The following is an 18,422-nucleotide window of genomic DNA, read 5'->3' as shown; positions in this document are numbered from 1 at the left end:
TATAAGGTGACTAGTGGAGTCCCTTAAGAGTTGGTATTAGGCCCACTCTTATTTTTACTTCACACTAACACTGTTTCTTTTCCGATTCATCATTTTTCTTTTCTCTTGTATGCCGGTGACATGAATATTTTCAAAGAAACTCAATCAGTTAGCGACTGTTGCTTGCTGCAGTCGAATTTGTGTTTTTTCCGAATGTTGTGACAACAACAACCATTGTCTCAAAAAACCAAATTCATGAGTATGTATCACAAAACCTTCATTGTGTCATTTCCATACTCTGTTGTACACCGCAATATGTTTTCCTCATCTTTAATATACATCTGTGACCTGGAATGGGATTACTACATCTGTCAATGACGCTATGGAGCGTCGTTCGAAAAAAAAATTCTAATTATTTACAATCATCGTTTCACTAGAAATTACTCTGGATCTCGTTCTAGCACTGCCACATTATTACCATTGCCATCACTTCACTGCCGACGAAATTGTTCTGATCAATATTTCTTTACAAACTAGTTCACGATATGATATCCTGCCCTTTACCATTCAGCTGTGTATATTCTTGGATTACACGTAAGTTAACCAGAGAGAATCGACCATTTCATGTCCATGCCAGCTTCTTGAAACACTTTCTTGCTCTCCGAATTCAAGCGCTCTATAAGGATAACTTTCATAATCTTGATGTTTTCACAGTCCACTTTGATTGTTTTTATCTCAGGTCTGCACTGTCTTAACATGGTCTTTCGCAATGTACCAATTCTTCCCTTACTGTTTTTCGGGAAGTTTTCTATATAGTTGTGTACGTTCCCTTAATTTTTCACTCCCATTCCATGATTCTCGTCTTGTCTTTTCAATGCAAAGCCTTTTTAGCGAACTTTAGTGACTTTGATGCGTATCTATCTATCTATCTATCTATCTATCTATCTATCTATCTATCTGTCTGTCTGTCTACCTGTCTGTCTATCTATCTATCTATCTATCTATCTGTCTATCTATCTATCTATCTATCTATCTATCTATATATCTATATATCTATCTGTCTATATATCTATCTATCTGTCTATATATACTGACATGCTTTGGTCGCAAAATAAAACACACAAAGTAAAGAAACACTAAACGACAAGCACAAGCGGTTTAGTGTTTCTTTACTTTGTGTGTGTTATTTTGCGACCAAAGCATGTCAGTAAGCAAGTACCAACTAGGCCAACAATCAGTATTGTTACTAACTATCTATCTAGCCGCCTACGACTTTCACCTCTCCTAGCCATCATTTAGTTAATGGAATCTACAGCACAATTGGTATGGCATAACATGACTGCATGACGAGCATAAGTGACTTGTCATAACGTGAAAATCTTGACACGTATGTCAAAAAAATGTCATGATTTTCACGTCATAGTCTTGCTGCTCTTGCGGTGTTTGCGGACTGCCACTCAGTGAAAATTATTAAGCTGTCGTCATTGGCGCACCCATGGGGGGGAGGGGGAGGTCGGGGGGCTGTAACCCCCCTTGAGGCCGACCTAACCCCCCCCCCCCTTTATTTCCCAGTATCCTTGTCGCCGAATCATCTAGGTACGCATTCGAGGACCCTGTTGACATTCTGATTTCAATTCAGTATGTGATTGGAGGTTGATTTTTCCTGCGCTTTAAATGCGCTGTATTCACTCATCGGGTTAAAATAGGATGAGTGCAAACTGCATGACAGGTGGTTCTATGTTCCAGTGTAGTGACGCAGCTTTGGGTGAAAAAGATGCTTTCACATAGTTGGCAGTCACCTGTTTTCTTTTCTTGTCCCTTTTGTTACAGCCACACAGCACGAAGATATCTCAGAACACTCATAACAGGCTATCGTTGGAGTAGTGTACAATATTATTGGGTTTCCAGACATGTAGTCACAGGCTTTGGTGTTCACATGGCATATGACATCAAAATATAATAAATATATTTATTGTTTAGCTGCATAAGCAATGTACGCACCCTTACACATGTCCTGCAGTGTTCATTGTGTTGCAACTTTCTTATTCATGTGTAAAATCTAATGCATTTACTTGCATATAGGCAAATATTACCTGGTTCACTGGGACGCTTCCAGCGTATTTAAAGACTCACGTACCTAATAAATGCCTTCAAACTGTCACTCGGCAAGATTTAATGACATAAAAGGTGCGAGAGTGATAGTTGCGCAACAAACATGTCATGTGCGTTTGCTTTGAATGTGCATGTTTCTTCAAATTCAATATTATAAAGCACACTGTATAGAAGTGATCACTGATAAGCGCTGTCATGTGCATAGAATGAGTTTACTCGCTCTGGAAACTAAACACGCCCAATGATGCACATTTCCAGTAACTCTGCCGGTGGCATCCTCGGCACTTCGTTTAAAACCCTTGATACTAATGTGAACGTGAATTGTGTCCGTCAGGCATCATCCTTGTTTTGCTTTAAATAGTCAATAATATGCGCAACTCTCCTTTCCAACATATATTCTTCTACGTCAAAATGAGCTCTCCAAAACACAAACTGGAAACGAGGGTGCTCTAACGGCCAACTGAGCCGTGAGAGCTTTTCTGGCTGCAAATGCTATTGAGCCCTAAATTTCATAACCACGGGTCACCGCTTCCGATTAGAGGTCGCAGCAGTTGGCGTAAGGTTCCATTTGGCACCAAATTAAAGTAACTACCAATCCACGAAGATAAATAATTTTAAACACTTGCGAAATTTAAAGTACACGTAGTTCGAGCCTTCCTTTCTTAGTGTGTGTGTGTGTGTGGGGGGGGGGGTGCGTGTGCGTGTGCGTGTGTGTGTGTGTGTGTGTGTGTGTGTGTGTGTGTGTGTGTGTGTGTGTGTGTGTGTGTGTGTGTGTGTGTGTGTGTGTGTGTGTCTAAATCTAAATGCCACCAAACTAGAATTTCATTCCCCTTTAAATGGCAGACTCCCCGCTATTTCTTTCGCGTGTTCTTGTAACCTGAAAATAAAACTATGGAAACACAGATTCACTAGTCGGTATGTTCGGATCACTTCTGTCCGTTTAAAAACCCACAATACATCACTCGTTGGGACATTACCGCAGGAAGCCGAACCACCTCAGCACACAAATTGAAAAAAAGAGGAAAATGCACAATATTCAGGACAATTACCAAATACGGCTACCTGAAATATTTTATCCAGAAAGCAATGCCCTTTAACAAACACCACCATGCTAGCTGATAAATCCAGCATGAGGCCTTCCCTATCAACACAACTACAGAAATACGTCTCTTTCCGCAATATCCGGGGCACCAGCGAAACCATCGCTCGTATCCTCATAAAACTGGGGATTTGATTTGCACGCAAGTTACAAAGAGAATAGCCTGCTCTCTACCTATTCGCTAAAACCAGCCTCCGAAAAAACAGAATATTGTCTTGAAAAATTGCTTGCTCTGGCTGCGGCGACAACTTCGTAATCGAAACCGAGAAGCTCAAACAAATCCGGAAACGACATCCTCAATATCGCAGGAAATTACAACCCCTTAGCCGAGCATTCCAAAGACGTGCATCACCACGTCAACCTTTCTTAAACTGCTGCCCTAGTAAGTGGAACAAATTACCGGAAATGAATCCTGGCATACTCAAAGGGCCCCAAGCAACGCTAACCTCACTCAAGGCAACCTGCCTTTTGTGTACAGGTTGGGCCTTCGCTCCTGTATGCGCAGAGCAAAAAAGGAAAAATAAAAAAAAAACGTGAGTGAACAATGTCGCACAACCCGGCTTTTCGAGTATCCCCCTTTCTCTGTCCCTCAGGTTACCGACAAATCCGCACGTGTTAACAACTTTCCGCCTTTGAACTCATTCCTACCCGCCCAGCCCTCTTACTCCTGAGTTCTTGCCGACATGCACCACCACCGACCGAAGCACCCTTTCATGCGTGCCAAAATAAAGCCCTCTTCATGCGTCCTCTTCCTGAAACGTTGAAGAAAGACCCGTACGGTTTCCAGAACGTCTGTACAATGCCCACCCAAATTTCCAAAGAATAGACGGCGTCGACTGTGTTCGCCGCAGCCAATCCATCCGCCGAGCTTTTAGGAGTGTGGCAGCTTGGGCTAGTTGGTATGGCATGACGATAGTGATAGCGCGAGAACAAAACGACGACACAGAGACAAGAAGGACACGAAAGACAGCGCTCGTGTCTTTCGTGTCCTTCTTGTCTCTGTGTCGTCGTTTTGTTCTCACGCTATAACTATCATCGAGCTTTTAGGCACACGTTTTCGATTTCGAAGTAAGTTTCAGACAACGACACACATGTTTCCTATTTTCTTTAAGAATTCATTTCATTGATTTGGGGGGTTTGACGTCTCAAAACCGCGATATGATTATGAGAGACGCTGTAGTGGAGGGCTCCGGAAATTTCGACCACCTGGGGTTCTTTAACGTGCACCCAAATCTGAGCACACGGGCCTACAACACTTCCGTCCTCACCGGAAATGCAGCCGCCGCAGCCGGGATACGAACCATTTTCTTTAAGAATATGAGCCGCTTACTGCGGGCTCATTGTCTGAAATCGCCCACCTCGACCTGGACGTTGCAGCGGAGGCAGAAACGCAGGCACAGTACGCCTGTTCCGTGGCATGCCCCGCTGGAAACACCAGAGAAACGTAACTTAGAAGTGTGGCAGCTTGGGCTAGTTGGTATCGCTCGTGTCTTTCGTGTCCTTCTTGTCTCTGTGTCGTCGTTTTGTTCTCGAGCTATAACTATCATCATACCAGAGAAACAATGAGCAACCGCTTCGACGGTATCCCTTGCGTGTTCCTGTTATAGTACAGCTGCTGCGGCGCCAGGCAGATGAATCGTGTCGTCTCTCCCCTAATGGCTGCAGCAGAGCGATTGCGCATTTTCCCTTAACCTTATTGACAGTGGAAGGACGTGGCGCGCGTTAGCGGGGCGAGAAGAAACCGACCTCACACACGGCTTGTTCATCGAACCGACAGCGACCCCACGGAAGCTGCATAGCACGTACGAGCACACGACGATATTACTTGAAGCTCATTTATATTTGTTACGGCATTTCTGAGCAAGCCTCGCTTTTAGTACGCTTGTTCAATGCATGAGTGTAATTTTTCGTCTGTCAACACCACAATGGTGCGGTACTTTCTAAGTTACGCAAACCACCTCATCTATAATAGCACGTGCGCCGTCAGCATCACATGACTTCACTTGCCCAGACTTTCAGAATGCTTTTTTGTGTCGCGTCTGTGTGTGGGCGGGGCAAGAAGCCGTGGCACAATGAGTCAATGATTTTGGGTGCAAGGAAAGGAAAGGATTTTGGGCAAATGCGAGAAATGTTCGGGTGCCATGTTTTTTTTTCTTCTTCAATAAACATCTCTCTCTCTCTTTTATTTACCACTTCTTTTTATAGACGACGGAAGCTATAAAGCTAGGTGTGCACAGATCCCTATACGCTTAGTTATCTGGCTAGAACCTATTTTTGTGTCTGCTGCGTGAATCAGCGTCGACGATGAGCTACCTCGCAAAAACGTCCTCGCTGAAGTGCCAGTCGAACACGATCCTCACTTACTCCCCCCCCCCCCCCCCCAAAAAAAAAAATGACCGTGTGCGGATTCTGAAGAGGCAGCAACAACGCCGCAATGCCAAGTCCTAGCCGTAGAGGAACCTGTAACTGATCTGATGTCGTCGTCAGTTGAGTCCAGCAGTCAGGAAGTCCTCAGCGAGTATGCTTTATTCGATGAACCTCTGCAGCCAATTGACCTGGGAATCTACGCTGGCAAGTCGGTAAGTGTGGTCATAATGCAGTTCACCCATGGTGTGAGAACTGTAGTTGTACTATAGTGAACGGTGCATACAGTTTATAATCAATATTACAGAGTATAGAAAGCCCAGTAGTACCCAGTATGCATTCATTGACTGATTGATTGATTCGTGGGGTTTAACGTCCCAAAACCACCATATGATTATCAGAGATGCCGTAGGGGAGGACTCCGGAATTTTGACCACCTGGGGTTCTTTAACTTGCACCCAAATCTGAGCACACGGGACGACGACATTTCCGCCTCCATCGAAAATGCAGCCGCCGCAGCCGGGATTTGAACCCGCGACCTGCGGGTCAGCAGCCGAGTACCTTAGCCACTAGACCACCGCGGCGGGGCCCCAGTATGCATTCATTCAAGTCCTATGAGAACTATGGTTCGTCGCTTAAATACTTTTCTGGGTTTTTCTTTTTATTGTAGCAACGGCCGTTTCTATATCTCGAATTTTTTTACACAATGACACAACTCGATAACAATCATTGCTATGCAAAATGTTCAAGTGATATATATTAGTCTTTTACATGTGTAACTTGTACGTATTAACTTGGCCGCGCAAAAAAAGCAGACAGTTTAGTATATGTCACATTGACAAAACTTACAAAATGTATCTTATGGCAGAGTGACCTGCGTAACGGAAATACAAAATTTACCTGCGGCAGGTGATTGATTACATCTGAACTCCAGGCTTCCGATAATAAAGGCTGGAAGTTGATACGTCGAAGCAACTTATGGTATTCACTGTTTTGTACTTTGACCACTTTTCTGTTCATGTGCCGCTAGCTGCCCCCCAAGGCGTGAGTACAAGAGAACGCAGTAGCTTAGGCAAGTTGTTCGGGGACCTCGGCACTGTAATGATTGAGCAACTGTCTCATTTTCCAATCCGTAATTGTTTTTCCTTAGCAAATTTACGCAGAATATTCTTTTGAATTCTGAAATGTGTATTTTTATAGGAATTTTGTAGCCGACACTTAGGCGGAAGCCCAGTTAACAAACAAGCCTGATACGAAATAACGTTTTTTTTTATCATTGATTATGCATAGTTGCTGTCTCAAGAAATAATGTGTATTTGTATATGTCTCACAGCGGCGCTTGCTACTTCCTAATCTCAACGACAAAATCTCCGTGAAAAGGCAGCTTTTTTCTGTGTAACCTCTTTGTTTTTGTTGTGTTTTTATGATCTGGGATATGACAACCCAGAATGAGGGATGCCAATCTTGATGTTGTAATTGAGAATTGCTGGTTAGTGTCTGTACATTAATTACAAAAACCCGTTGTAAGTGACCGATGTCAAGAAAAATGAGTTGCTGACGAGCGCATGGACGCCTGCCGCAAACTTTCCGTTCAGGGCAACAGGAACAAGAAAACTGAAGTTTCAGTACCGGTGGCTGCAGCGATGGAACTGGCTCGTCTGTTCCAAAAAGGAGAACGGCGCCTTTTTGTAAATATTGTGTCCTTTTCACTCTATCTGGAGTCGGTGTGCGAGTCCTGCCCTCAGGCAAACCTGTGATGTCGAAGTTTGACAACTGGAAGAACGTGATTGAGGCTTTTAACGAGCATGGGAAAAAGTGATTTCACAGAAACAGCGTCCTTGACGCGGACCATTCTCTAGCAGTTTTATATGGCAAGAAAAACTCTATTGACCATGATCTTGACCACAGGCTAAGAGAGCAAATGCCCAAGAATAGAAAAAAACTTACTCCTGTTTACAGCGGTAGTCTGGTGCGGAAGACAGGGAGTTGCTCTTTGAGGTCATAGAAATGGAGGGCGAATAGATTTGTCGAGCGAGCCTGCAGAGAACGAAGGGAATTTCAAGGCCTTGCTTAGGTTACGTACCTGCAACAGGGATGATTCTTTAAAGATTCACCTCGAAGGAAGTGGCGTTAATGCAATTTTTTTGCACTAGTCGTAGAACCCAAAATGAGGTTATCTCAGTGCAATTGCATCATTCTGTGAAAGATAGTTTTCTAAAGTCGAAGCTGCTAAATGGTTCGCAGTATTGGCTGATGAGACAGTCGATATAGCCGACGTTGAGAAGCTTTCGATTTGTGCACGCTACGTGGACATGGAAAAAAAATGAAATTTGGAAGAGTTTGTGCAGTTTATTTCTCTAACTGACCTAACTGGAACGGGCCTGGCCCATACAATTTTAAAAAGCTTAAAGGATATAGGCATTGCAACCGAGTAGGTCAAGGGTATGACGGTGCAGCCTCAATGAGTGGTGCATGCAACGGCGTTCAAGCACTCGTCCAACAGCAGTGTGCTAACGTCAATATGTTCACTGTGGCTCTCACAGCCTCAATTTCAGTCTGTCGAGTGCATGCTCTGTGCCTCAGATTAGAAATTGCATGGGAATCGTGGCGAAAGTATGTGAGTTTTCTCATGCGAGTCCAAAACGCCAGGCTGTTTTAGGTGACCGAATTGAAAACTTAATACCAAAAGCTCGTGTGGCACGCTTAAAGTCACTTTGTCCAACGAGATGGGTTCTGAGACACGAATCTCTGAATGCGTTTGTAATTATTCTCCACCCCATTGTGTCTGCTCTCCAAGACATTAGCGAAAGCTGGGATGATCGGGAATCTTTGTCCAATGCTGAAATCCTTTTGAGCGCTTTGCCGAGAAGCGACTTTCTCGTCTCTCTTTTTGTTGCGGAAAAAATTTTCTCTATAAGCTTGCCGTTAAGCAAATACTTGCAAACTGTCAACTTGGATCTTTCCTCCGCTCTAAGGTTGGCTGATGACGCATTGTTTACTGTTCGTAACCTTAGATCCCAAGCTTAAGAGGTATTTAATCAACGTTTTGAACATGTTGTGTTAGTTTGTGAAAAGCTTGGCTTGGTTATTGAAATGCCAAGGTTCGAAGGTCAGCAAAGGATGCGCTCAAATGTCCCTTTATCGACTCCGGAGGAGTACTGCCGTTGTTGTGTATTCCTCCCATTTCTGGAAGTCTTCGCAGAACAAGTCGATGAGAAATTAGGGAAGCACAAGAGCATTCCTACTGAATTTGAAATTCTGCTTCCTTTTTCATTAAGTCTGTTGCCGAGCAAGGATGATGAAAATCCGATGCGCATTCTCTGTGAGAGCTACAGTCCTGATTTCGGGGACTCGATTTCGTCTGCTGTGGGAGAGCTATATTTTTGGTACAGTAAGCTTCAGCAGTTTGAAAAACGCCCAATGGATCCTCTGGAAGCACTGAAATCCTGTCCAGGTAAGTATTTTTCCTGCGATTTAAAAACTACTTCAAATTATGGCTACTCTGCCACTAACGACTTTCACAAGTGAGAGGTGCTTCTCAACTCTGAGACTTCTTAAAACCTATCTTCGCAGCATGACTGGTGCGCTAAGGTTGAATGGTCTAGCTTCCCTAAATATTCACAGAGAAGATCCCTTATAACCTGGATAGATTTTGGACGAATTGGCAACGAAGCCACGACGGCTGGACTTTAAGCTGTAGCGTGTTTTATCCACGAATACGTCACTGCTACAAAGACCTGCTTGAGAACACGAATTGTGGGTTCTGCCTCCTGAATGATTGGTTTTTACACTGTCTTCAACAAGATACGCATGCCTGCAGTTCAATATTTTTCTTCGTTTGGTTTAGCTATTTCACCTGTGCTTAATCATACCGAATAAAATTTTCGGGTTCAGTGCACACTATATTATATTGTGCTTCGGTCACTTGACCAATTGATTTTTAACTTATTCGTAATTTTAGTATAGGATTGTAGGTGAACCTGTCTTGCTCGCGCATTCTCTTCGTTCTTCCAACTGGCATAACTTGCACATTCATTGACTTCTTCCACTACATCAGTCAATAGTAACCTAAAATACTTACAAAACTCACCGCTTCCATGGTTGTATAACTAAGAGCTTGAGCGGATGACAACTTGTCTCTGACGGGACTATCGGCGCCGCTATCGTGTTTGTCACCAGCGCAACTTGCAAGCTTTCCCTGCGTATAAATTTTCTCCAGACTCTGTCCTATACCGGGCCCATTTCTACTATCAGAAGCAAGACATTTTACTTGTGCCCATGATCGTGGCTCGCTAGTGAATAATGTATAAGTTTTTGTTCTCTCTGTGTTCTCTTCCTCATGTTACCGACAACAACAGGAAGGCAACGAGCACAAGTTCACCAAACTATAACACGCCTGTGATAACGCAGCTGCTTTGACAGAAACCAATCCTTCTGTCGAAACGTTGGACAGGACGATTTAGGCTCTTACCTGATTCGATTTTAATTTTGCTAACAATGCCATGATGTTACGCATGAACGGTCAACTGATAATCCTAGCTTACGAGAACGAATTTTTCAAGTATATTTTTCCTGACGTCACGTGAACTTTCAGATTGTAACCATATGAGATGACCTTGAGCGAATGAATATTCTTGGAATCATTTTTGTATATGTTTTGTGTACTTCTTTCAATAAACTGAGTTGGGAGTTAGCACCTGTTTGCCTTCTCGCATTTCGTTTTTCCGTCTATTGTGTGCGTGCCGAAATGTTTGCAATATTGTCCTCAAACCAACTCACCCAACTTTCGATACTATTACAGAATGAATATTATATACCTCTTATAGATCTGAATAAAGAATTTCTCAGTGTGCTTGAATTTACGTGGCTTCATGCAACAAATTATTCCTTTGATTTTATATCAGTTCTGTATGAACTGCTGTGGTAAAAACAGTGTACTTATTCAGGCTACGCGGTTCATACAAATGCAGCTAGTTAAAGCCGAAAATTCAGTTTTGGCACACTTTCACGAGACTCAAACGAAACAGATGTGTTCCGCTCTCTCTGGCCCTGCCGCGGTGGTCTAGTGGCTAAGGTACTCGGCTACTGACCCGCAGGTGGCGGGTTCAAATCCCGGCGGCGGCGGCTGCATTTCCGATGGAGGCGGAAATGATGTAGGCCCGTGTGCTCAGATTTGGGTGCACGTTAAAGAATCCCAGGTGGTCGAAATTTCCGGAGCCCTCCACTACGGCGTCTCTCATTATCATATAGTTGTTTTGGGACGTTAAACCGCGCATATCGATCAATCAGAGCTTGCCGAGTAAAAATAACACGTGCCTGACACAGTAAGGAGATTGATTTTTTTTATTATCGCTTCCTGTTTACGTTCTAAGCCCTAACCGCATGCACGTGATTGCCTAGTGAAAGCGAAAAGCGCCAGCGACAAACTTGCTTCGTCACGCCCTCGCGTCGTGACAGCTGCAACCGCATGTGGGTGAGATGCAGTGTCACTGTTGCTTGAATGAAAACTCGTGTGCATGCCCATAAATTCCCAATAGAAGTTTAAAATTTGGTTGATGACAACATGCCAAACTTATTATTGTCTTGTGGGACATAAGGAAGCCGCAAAAACATTCATTGACCTTGTTTTTTCGCAATCTTTGATTTAACCACGACAGGCTGCCCAGAAGAGTTCGCTATCATGCACTTCGCATGGTAGGAACTGACCAAATTGTCACATGCTAACGTTGAGATAACAAAACAAACCTTCTATAACAAAATTTAAGACAAAATATTGCCGCTCTCTCACTTTCCACGTGAAATGGGAATGTACAAAAAGTTGTCGATACCTTCCATACCGTGATGTACGCGCCCATAAGAAGCATCGAGAGCAAATTGCAGCTGCAGCGAGAACCAGGGGCGCAGCCATGTTGCCGGAAATCGACACGCTGGCTTCCGGGTGACAAGCGATCTTTATTAGTTCTTCAGAAACACGTGGCGGGACAAGCGGCGGCGACGGATGGGCCTGCGCGAAAGCAAATCTTGTCACTGTCGTTTGTCACTCTCGCGAGGAAATTGCGTGCATGCGGTTAGGGCTTTAAGCGGGGTAACATCATCTTTGGCGTAGTTTTTCTTTTTTTCCATTATGGTCGCAGTCCACTGATCTAAAGTGAACATCAACGCTCTAGAACGCGTGCAGCTGAGAGCGGCCCGTTTCGTCTCGGGTGATTACAACTTTTCTAAAAGATTTTTCGAAATCAGGAGTACTTTAGGATGGCCTCTTCTTGAAGACAGGCGCAAATTCTTACGTTTATCTCTGTTTCGCAAAATATTCCATGGTTTAACGGGTATTCACAAAGAAAACTACATATCGGAGCCTACGTATATATCTGCTCGTACTGATCACCCCCTTAAAGTGCGCGAGTTCGCTACCAGAATTAACCTTTTTAATTGATCGACGTAGCGCGTTTAGAAACATAGGACAAGGGAAGGGACAGAAGGGAGCACATCTGATGGCAGCTAGTTTCAAGGAACAAGCAGAACGACTTCTGGACGCTGGCTACTTCTCTCACGTACAGGTTTCCGTCGCGGGTACTCTGGTCAAGAAGCTTCAGTCCTTGCAGCATGCTCTCCCTCATGATGAGCCAGTAAGACGTCAGAAGCTTGCCGTAGTGCCTTATCTGCATGGAATCTCCCACAACTTGAAAAAGGTTGGGGAGCGGGCCAATGTAAAAAGTGGTGTTTTCTGCCCCGAAAAAGCTCTCGTACTTGTGTATGAAAGTTGTTTCACATGCAAAACCGGGATGCTCTAAAAAGCACTTAACACTGTTTGTCACATGCGCGCAATTTGAAATCTATCAGATACCTCTTTCATGCGGTAAATACTACATAGGACAAACTGGCAGGTGCATTAATGGCCAGCTCCGCGAACACGCTTGCAACGTAAGAAATGGTCGAGATGGTTTTTTGGCACTACATTGCAGCACGTGTGGCTGCAAACTACTTTTTCATGGTACGGTAATCATAGGAAAAAACAGAAATAAAATGACAAGGAAGATTATTGAAGCAGAAAAGATTAGTAGGTTAGGGCTGAACTGCGTCAGCACTCCTTCTCTCGGTCTTTGTGAAAAAGAATTGTCATTTTTGAGATCATAAGTTTTTAGCGCATGGCAATAGAGGGTTTTTCATCTGTTTATCTGTTGTCTTCGAATTTTGTGAGCATATATATGTACGCTCCTCGAAATAAAGATTTTGTTGGAAGTAAACACTCCCTTTTGTCCCTTCTCTTTTCCTATGTTTCTAAACGTGCTACGTCGATCAACTATGTCTTACCAACATGCCCAACTTTATACTCCAGTCAACCTTTTTAAATATTCATTTTTTCCGCGATCAATTAGGCAATGGAACAAACTACCTCTTGAAATTGTAGTCGCGTCCAGGGAAACATTCGCCACTGCGCTGGAACATCATATTTTATCGTTAGCCTGAGCACACATTAAAGTTGCCTACACTTTCGTTTCATCTCTCTAGCGATCTACGCTTCAGATCTTTTTTTGTGTATATATATATATATATATATATATATATATATATATATATATATATATATATATATATATATATATATATGTGTGTGTGTGTGTGTGTGTGTGTGTGTGTGCGTATGCATTTTATATATATATATATTTTTTTCTTGCTGCTGTACCTTCACACACGTCAATGTTTATTACGTCACCATTGGATGCTTTAATATGTATCTGTATTTCTTTTATGTTCAACTCAGTGTTATTGGACTGTCGCCTTTCTGCATTTCGAAATCATTATCTCCCCCCTACACTAATGCCCCTTGCGGGCGCTGCAGGTACTGTAAATAAATAAATAAATCCTCGCTGCTGCGAAGGATACTCGTGTGCGCGTATCGTCACACACACGGCAAAGAATGATTTAGAGGTGCTTCATCTGGTTCAATATGAATACAGATAAATTACACTTCACTGTTATATCATGTTCCGTGCCCCGAACTTACCATATCTGCAGAAGAAAGCATCCTGTCACGGAGATTATGCGGCCGATTCGCGCCATTGCTCTCTTGCATTAAGCGGGTAAACACAAAGTGCAAAGCTGCAAGTGTATTGTAGATTCGCAATATGAGCCGTAATAAAGTTGCGAATGGCACGCAGGCGCTATACAAGCGAGTATCGCAGCACGTTTGCTCATAATCAGCCCCGAATATTCGCTTTTTCAGCTCGTCTATCGCATGGCGGCGGTGCCACCCGACGCTGCTCGCTCGGCTCGCCTCTCTCTCGTTGGCGCCCATTGCACATGCGCAAGCCACCGTAGCGGGACCAACATTACGATGAGGAATCCTCTACTCTTCTCCACTTGCGGCTTCATAAAATATGAAGTAATGGCCTCTCCTCTATATTTATTCCTTCATGACCTTTGGGTTCCGTGGCGAGCCAGTTGCCTCCATCCAGTAGCGCGTTGCTTGGAACCAAACCTAATTGTTAAAGAAATGCAATTGTTTAAGAAATACTCCGATATGCAGACCCCTGCTGCGAGATTTCGCTTTAAGTTACCCGCCTGCTCGGCCGCAAACATCTACTATGGCGAAGACGAAAACGTTGGTGATTGACATAGGAATGAACGTTTTTTTATCTAAACAAGGGACAAGCAAAAAGAACACTAAATGCGACCCAAAATACTAAAGCAAGTGTTGCCGCCTTGTGGCTTCGAACTTTCAAAGAGAATGAATATAACACGCCCACTAAAGCTCCCCCCAACCCAGCGTGGGCATGTACCATTTATGCTAGGCGCTGCTCAACGTTGGCCCTACTTTACTCGACTATTTCTCATTTGAAGGAACGTCGGCACGCTGGTCATCCTAGTTTTGCCGTATCGCGACAAGACCAGCTGCATTTGGCATTACAAGCACGGGAGGCACGTGTGATAGCGTGGCTTTGCAGTATCGCCGGTGCCATCCCCAGCCCTCCTGACGCCTCTGCATTTGATCAAAAGGGCAACACCAGTGCCCTTTGAGTCTCGTGTTCGTGGGCACAGCTTCAATGATATCTGCTAAAAACAACAGCGTTTAGGTAACGTTACAGAGACCCTCCTTGTCTGGCGCATGCCCGGATCTTTCCATGACGAAGTGCGGCGTACGTGACATGCGCTCCGAAGCTTCAAGAAAGTGCTGTTTTGTACTAGTTTTGCATGCACGTTTGTGCCGCAAGTGACAAGCAAATACGCCCCAAGAGTCACTGCTTTTTGAAGTTAGTGTTGCTTGACGCGCTTTAATGCGCAAGTCAAGCTTTCTCTCCTCCTCTTACGCACTCACTCGGACGCTCATACGCTCCCTGCCAATCGCGTGATTTATTCGCCCACTCGGATGCCCAATACTGCGGCTGCGGGACACCATTTCACTTGATCTTTCAGACGGATCATCTTGAAAGTCAACATGCCGGACGAACTCGTATCGTACGACTACTCGGCACTGCCGAATGAAGTGTGGCTCAAGATACTCGCCCATCTGGATTGCGGAACCCTGTTGGCACTAGAGGCATCCAGCTTGCGCTTCGAAAGCCTCGTGTACGACCACGTTATTTGCCGCAAAATCCACTGCAGCCCCAACGTGGGAACCCAAACCTTGAGTGCCTTCTTCACTCCCAAGCGAACGCCATTCGTGAAGGAGTTGCATTTCGACAACTGCTTCATGACCAATCCATCCGTCATACTGCACTATGCCAACATTTGTGCTAACCTGACCTACCTCTCCTGCATCGGCTGCCGAGTGAACCCTGCAGAGGTACTAGCTCTGATTATCAGGCCACTCAGCTTACTGCAGCGGATCGAATGGACGCTCTGCGGACTGAACGAGCAGCCTACCGCACATAGGGACATCGCACTAATCACCAGGCAAAATCCCGAGGGACACGCCACAAATCTGCGTTGGATGTACATGGAGCTCTCGTTCATCGATCCGGACAATTTTATCATCTCTTCTATCCTGAAACGCTGCTTAGTACTGGAAGAGCTTCACTTTCATATCACACATGGTAGCCACTACGAGGCCATCGACCAATACGCTGTCATGGCGAAAGAAGTCGTTCCCCATGTTCAGACGTTCACTTACTCGCAGGAGGAAGTCACGTGTCGCCAGCCGAGATGGCCGTACATGCGATTCATCTTTAGGCAGCCAGTAAATAAATTCAAGGTCGCGGCGTCCATTCTTGGAAATATGACCATTAACATGACAGCCGATGCAGTCAACTGCGTATTCCTGTCGGACGTTGCGGGCCAACCAGAGGCCGTCCTGCCATTCGAGCAAGTCCTCCTCACCATCAGAGACCCAGAGAATGTGAGTCCAGAAGAAATCGCGGAGGTGTCAGCATTTGACTGCTGGTCCAAGGTGCGCTCCTTAGCCTTGACCCAGGTCCCACCGGGCCGCATTAGCAAACAGACCAATGTCGGCCCCGCCTTGATCGAGCCCCTAGGCAGCCTGTTCGCTTCTTGTCGCTCGGTCACCCAACTCAACCTGAGTTCCTTCCATTTCCAGACAAAAGTGAACTGCTGCGCCATCGTGGCTTCCACCATGCCCCAACTTCAAGCACTGGCCCTCACGCAATGTGGCATCAACTACAAGGATTCCGTGGACGGGCTCGCCTCCGGCTGTGTGCACCTCGAAGAGCTCGACGTGCGCGTGTCCCGCGATGGCCTCAGTGGCTTCTGCACAATGTGCTCAGAGCCGCTGTGCATCAGCGAGAGTAGCATGGAAGCACTGACGAAGCGCAGCCAGCTGAGACGCCTTAGTCTTTTCTACGTACGCAAGGTGCAGTCGTTCGACTTCATCAAGGCGTGTCGGCTCACCAAACTTCGCATCTCTATGGTCACCTGGACGGGCGAAGAAAATGTCTATCAAGACATTGGAGACTTTCTATGCGCCAACACTTCACTTAGCTCCTTCACCTTCATGTACAACTGGCCACACTGGGAAGAAGACGAATTTTGCCGCGAAATTTTGCGCGCCAAGCACCTTCGCATTCTGTCACTGTACCATGAGCTGCGCGTCCGTGACGACGTGGTTATCAAGCTCGCCGAGAAGGTCACGTCTAGCATGCCTTGCCTCGAAGTGTTGCATCTGCATTACAACGACATGAGCGGAACCGACAAATGTCTCTCCTGGATCGTCAACGAGCGCTGCCACGGTGAGCAAACGCGCTCCTTCACCGTCATCAAGTATTGCTTGTTCTGTGATTTATCTACTTACATCGGCCTTGCCAGCGCACACAACCGTAGCGACAGCCGTTTCTAGCTGCTGACCGGTTGGCGTATACGTTTCTGCGCGTAACATTGAACTTTATGTTAAACAAACTCCAACTTCAAGCACACCTAGATCATGTGTTCATATTTTTCTGCAAATGAAAAGTAATTAAAAAATGTCACCAACGCTCGCACGAGTTCTTTACCACAACGCTTTCGTAGCCTCATTTGTATCAGCTGGCCGATTTCGCGATAATGCATGTTGCTTCCCCAAGCTTCGCAAAGTCTTAAATGATGTGCCGCTGCGAGGCTCAGAGTGTAGAAGACTGCTTTGATGCAAATGATCTATGAAATTTACCTGTGAATATAACTGCACACACCGAGCTCAAAAACAAGAGAGCTTTCCTTCCAAGCGATATCTCTTCCTCGCCATTCTTTTCTTAAGAGCACGTGGACAATGTCAGAATTGAGCGTGGAACCCATCAAAATTTCACCCTTGTTGGCTCACGTCATTGCAAAACATAAAATGAAGCGAAATGAGTAGATTGCGGGCGATAGTTATGCGAGACATGTAAAGATGTGTGTGCGGCTGCAAGGAGAGACAGTGTTGCATAACTAATCTTTCGCGTAGATGAACCAATCAAGAGTATGTATCATAATGACGTCGCATTATCCGCTGTTTCGAGTCGCGAAGTGCACAAGAAAGAGTAGAAACGCCAGGCGACAATAACGCGCTCATTTATTGTATGTTCGGAGGCTGGCGAAGGGTCCCTTAAAATATTTTACATTCACCCAAGTTGCCAGCGTAATAATAGATTTGTAAAAACTACGTCGTTCGGCACGTGTTCAGTGATGTGCACTTGCAGCGCTTGTGTACTGGCTATTCAATATATAGCCTTGTGTACTTTTCGTGCGGCTCTTCCAAACTAAAGGATAAGAAAGTTGGCGATGCATGGCTGATAATGATTCTAATGCGCAAAGAACGGATTTCGCACGAACTTATTCGCAGCAATCACTTGTGAGAACCATACTTTAGTATTTTTTGTTTACGTGTTCAAGACGGCTGCAGACAGCCGCGTACATCATTGCGGTGTTGGCTGAAATACGTGCCACAAGGTTGCCAAAGAGAAGAACGAGAAAAGACACAAAGAGCGCCAACTCACAACTAAGTTTATTTTCATGAAGCACTCACAACATATAGGCTCTTGGAGGACATGCACAGAACATTTCATTCACCGCACGTGCAGGCATGAACATTTTGATGATGTAATAAACGATTATTGCAATCATGATATCTGGAAACTAGCAACAAACAGATATGCCTGATGTTAAGGCGTCAAAGAAAAAAAAACCAAACGCACCCATGCCTGGGCAAAAAAATGCGAGGAAAAAAACAGCAAAAACGACTGACAGACACTTCGTAGCAACCATCTACAGTATATCTAGATCCAACAGTTGGAATTAACTATTATGCAAGAAAACTGAAGGCACGCTGACGCACGAGTCACCTTTCTTTCTTATGTGAAAGGCTTCGAGTAACTCCCGTGCCAGCGCATCCCGGCTCCCTACAAGTAGTTGCGTGCGATCAAACTGCGGCGTGCAGCCACAAGCAGCACAGTGGATGGGCAAA

General features: G+C 44.9%; 1 protein-coding gene across 1 annotated transcript; it reads left to right on the top strand.

Annotated features, from left to right (window-relative positions):
* The first annotated feature begins 14,483 nt into the window (after positions 1–14,483).
* LOC142776441 (uncharacterized) lies at positions 14,484–16,982 on the top strand. Its single transcript, XM_075880113.1, has one exon. It carries the CDS (start codon positions 14,991–14,993, stop codon positions 16,842–16,844), a length of 1,854 nt encoding a protein of 617 aa, XP_075736228.1. The 5' UTR covers positions 14,484–14,990; the 3' UTR covers positions 16,845–16,982.
* The last annotated feature ends 1,440 nt before the right edge of the window (positions 16,983–18,422 follow it).

Source organism: Rhipicephalus microplus, chromosome X (assembly GCF_043290135.1).
Source record: "Rhipicephalus microplus isolate Deutch F79 chromosome X, USDA_Rmic, whole genome shotgun sequence".
Taxonomy (NCBI): domain Eukaryota; kingdom Metazoa; phylum Arthropoda; class Arachnida; order Ixodida; family Ixodidae; genus Rhipicephalus; species Rhipicephalus microplus.
The sequence above is the reverse complement of the archived record's forward strand: the minus strand, read 5'-3'. Positions and strand labels throughout refer to the sequence as shown.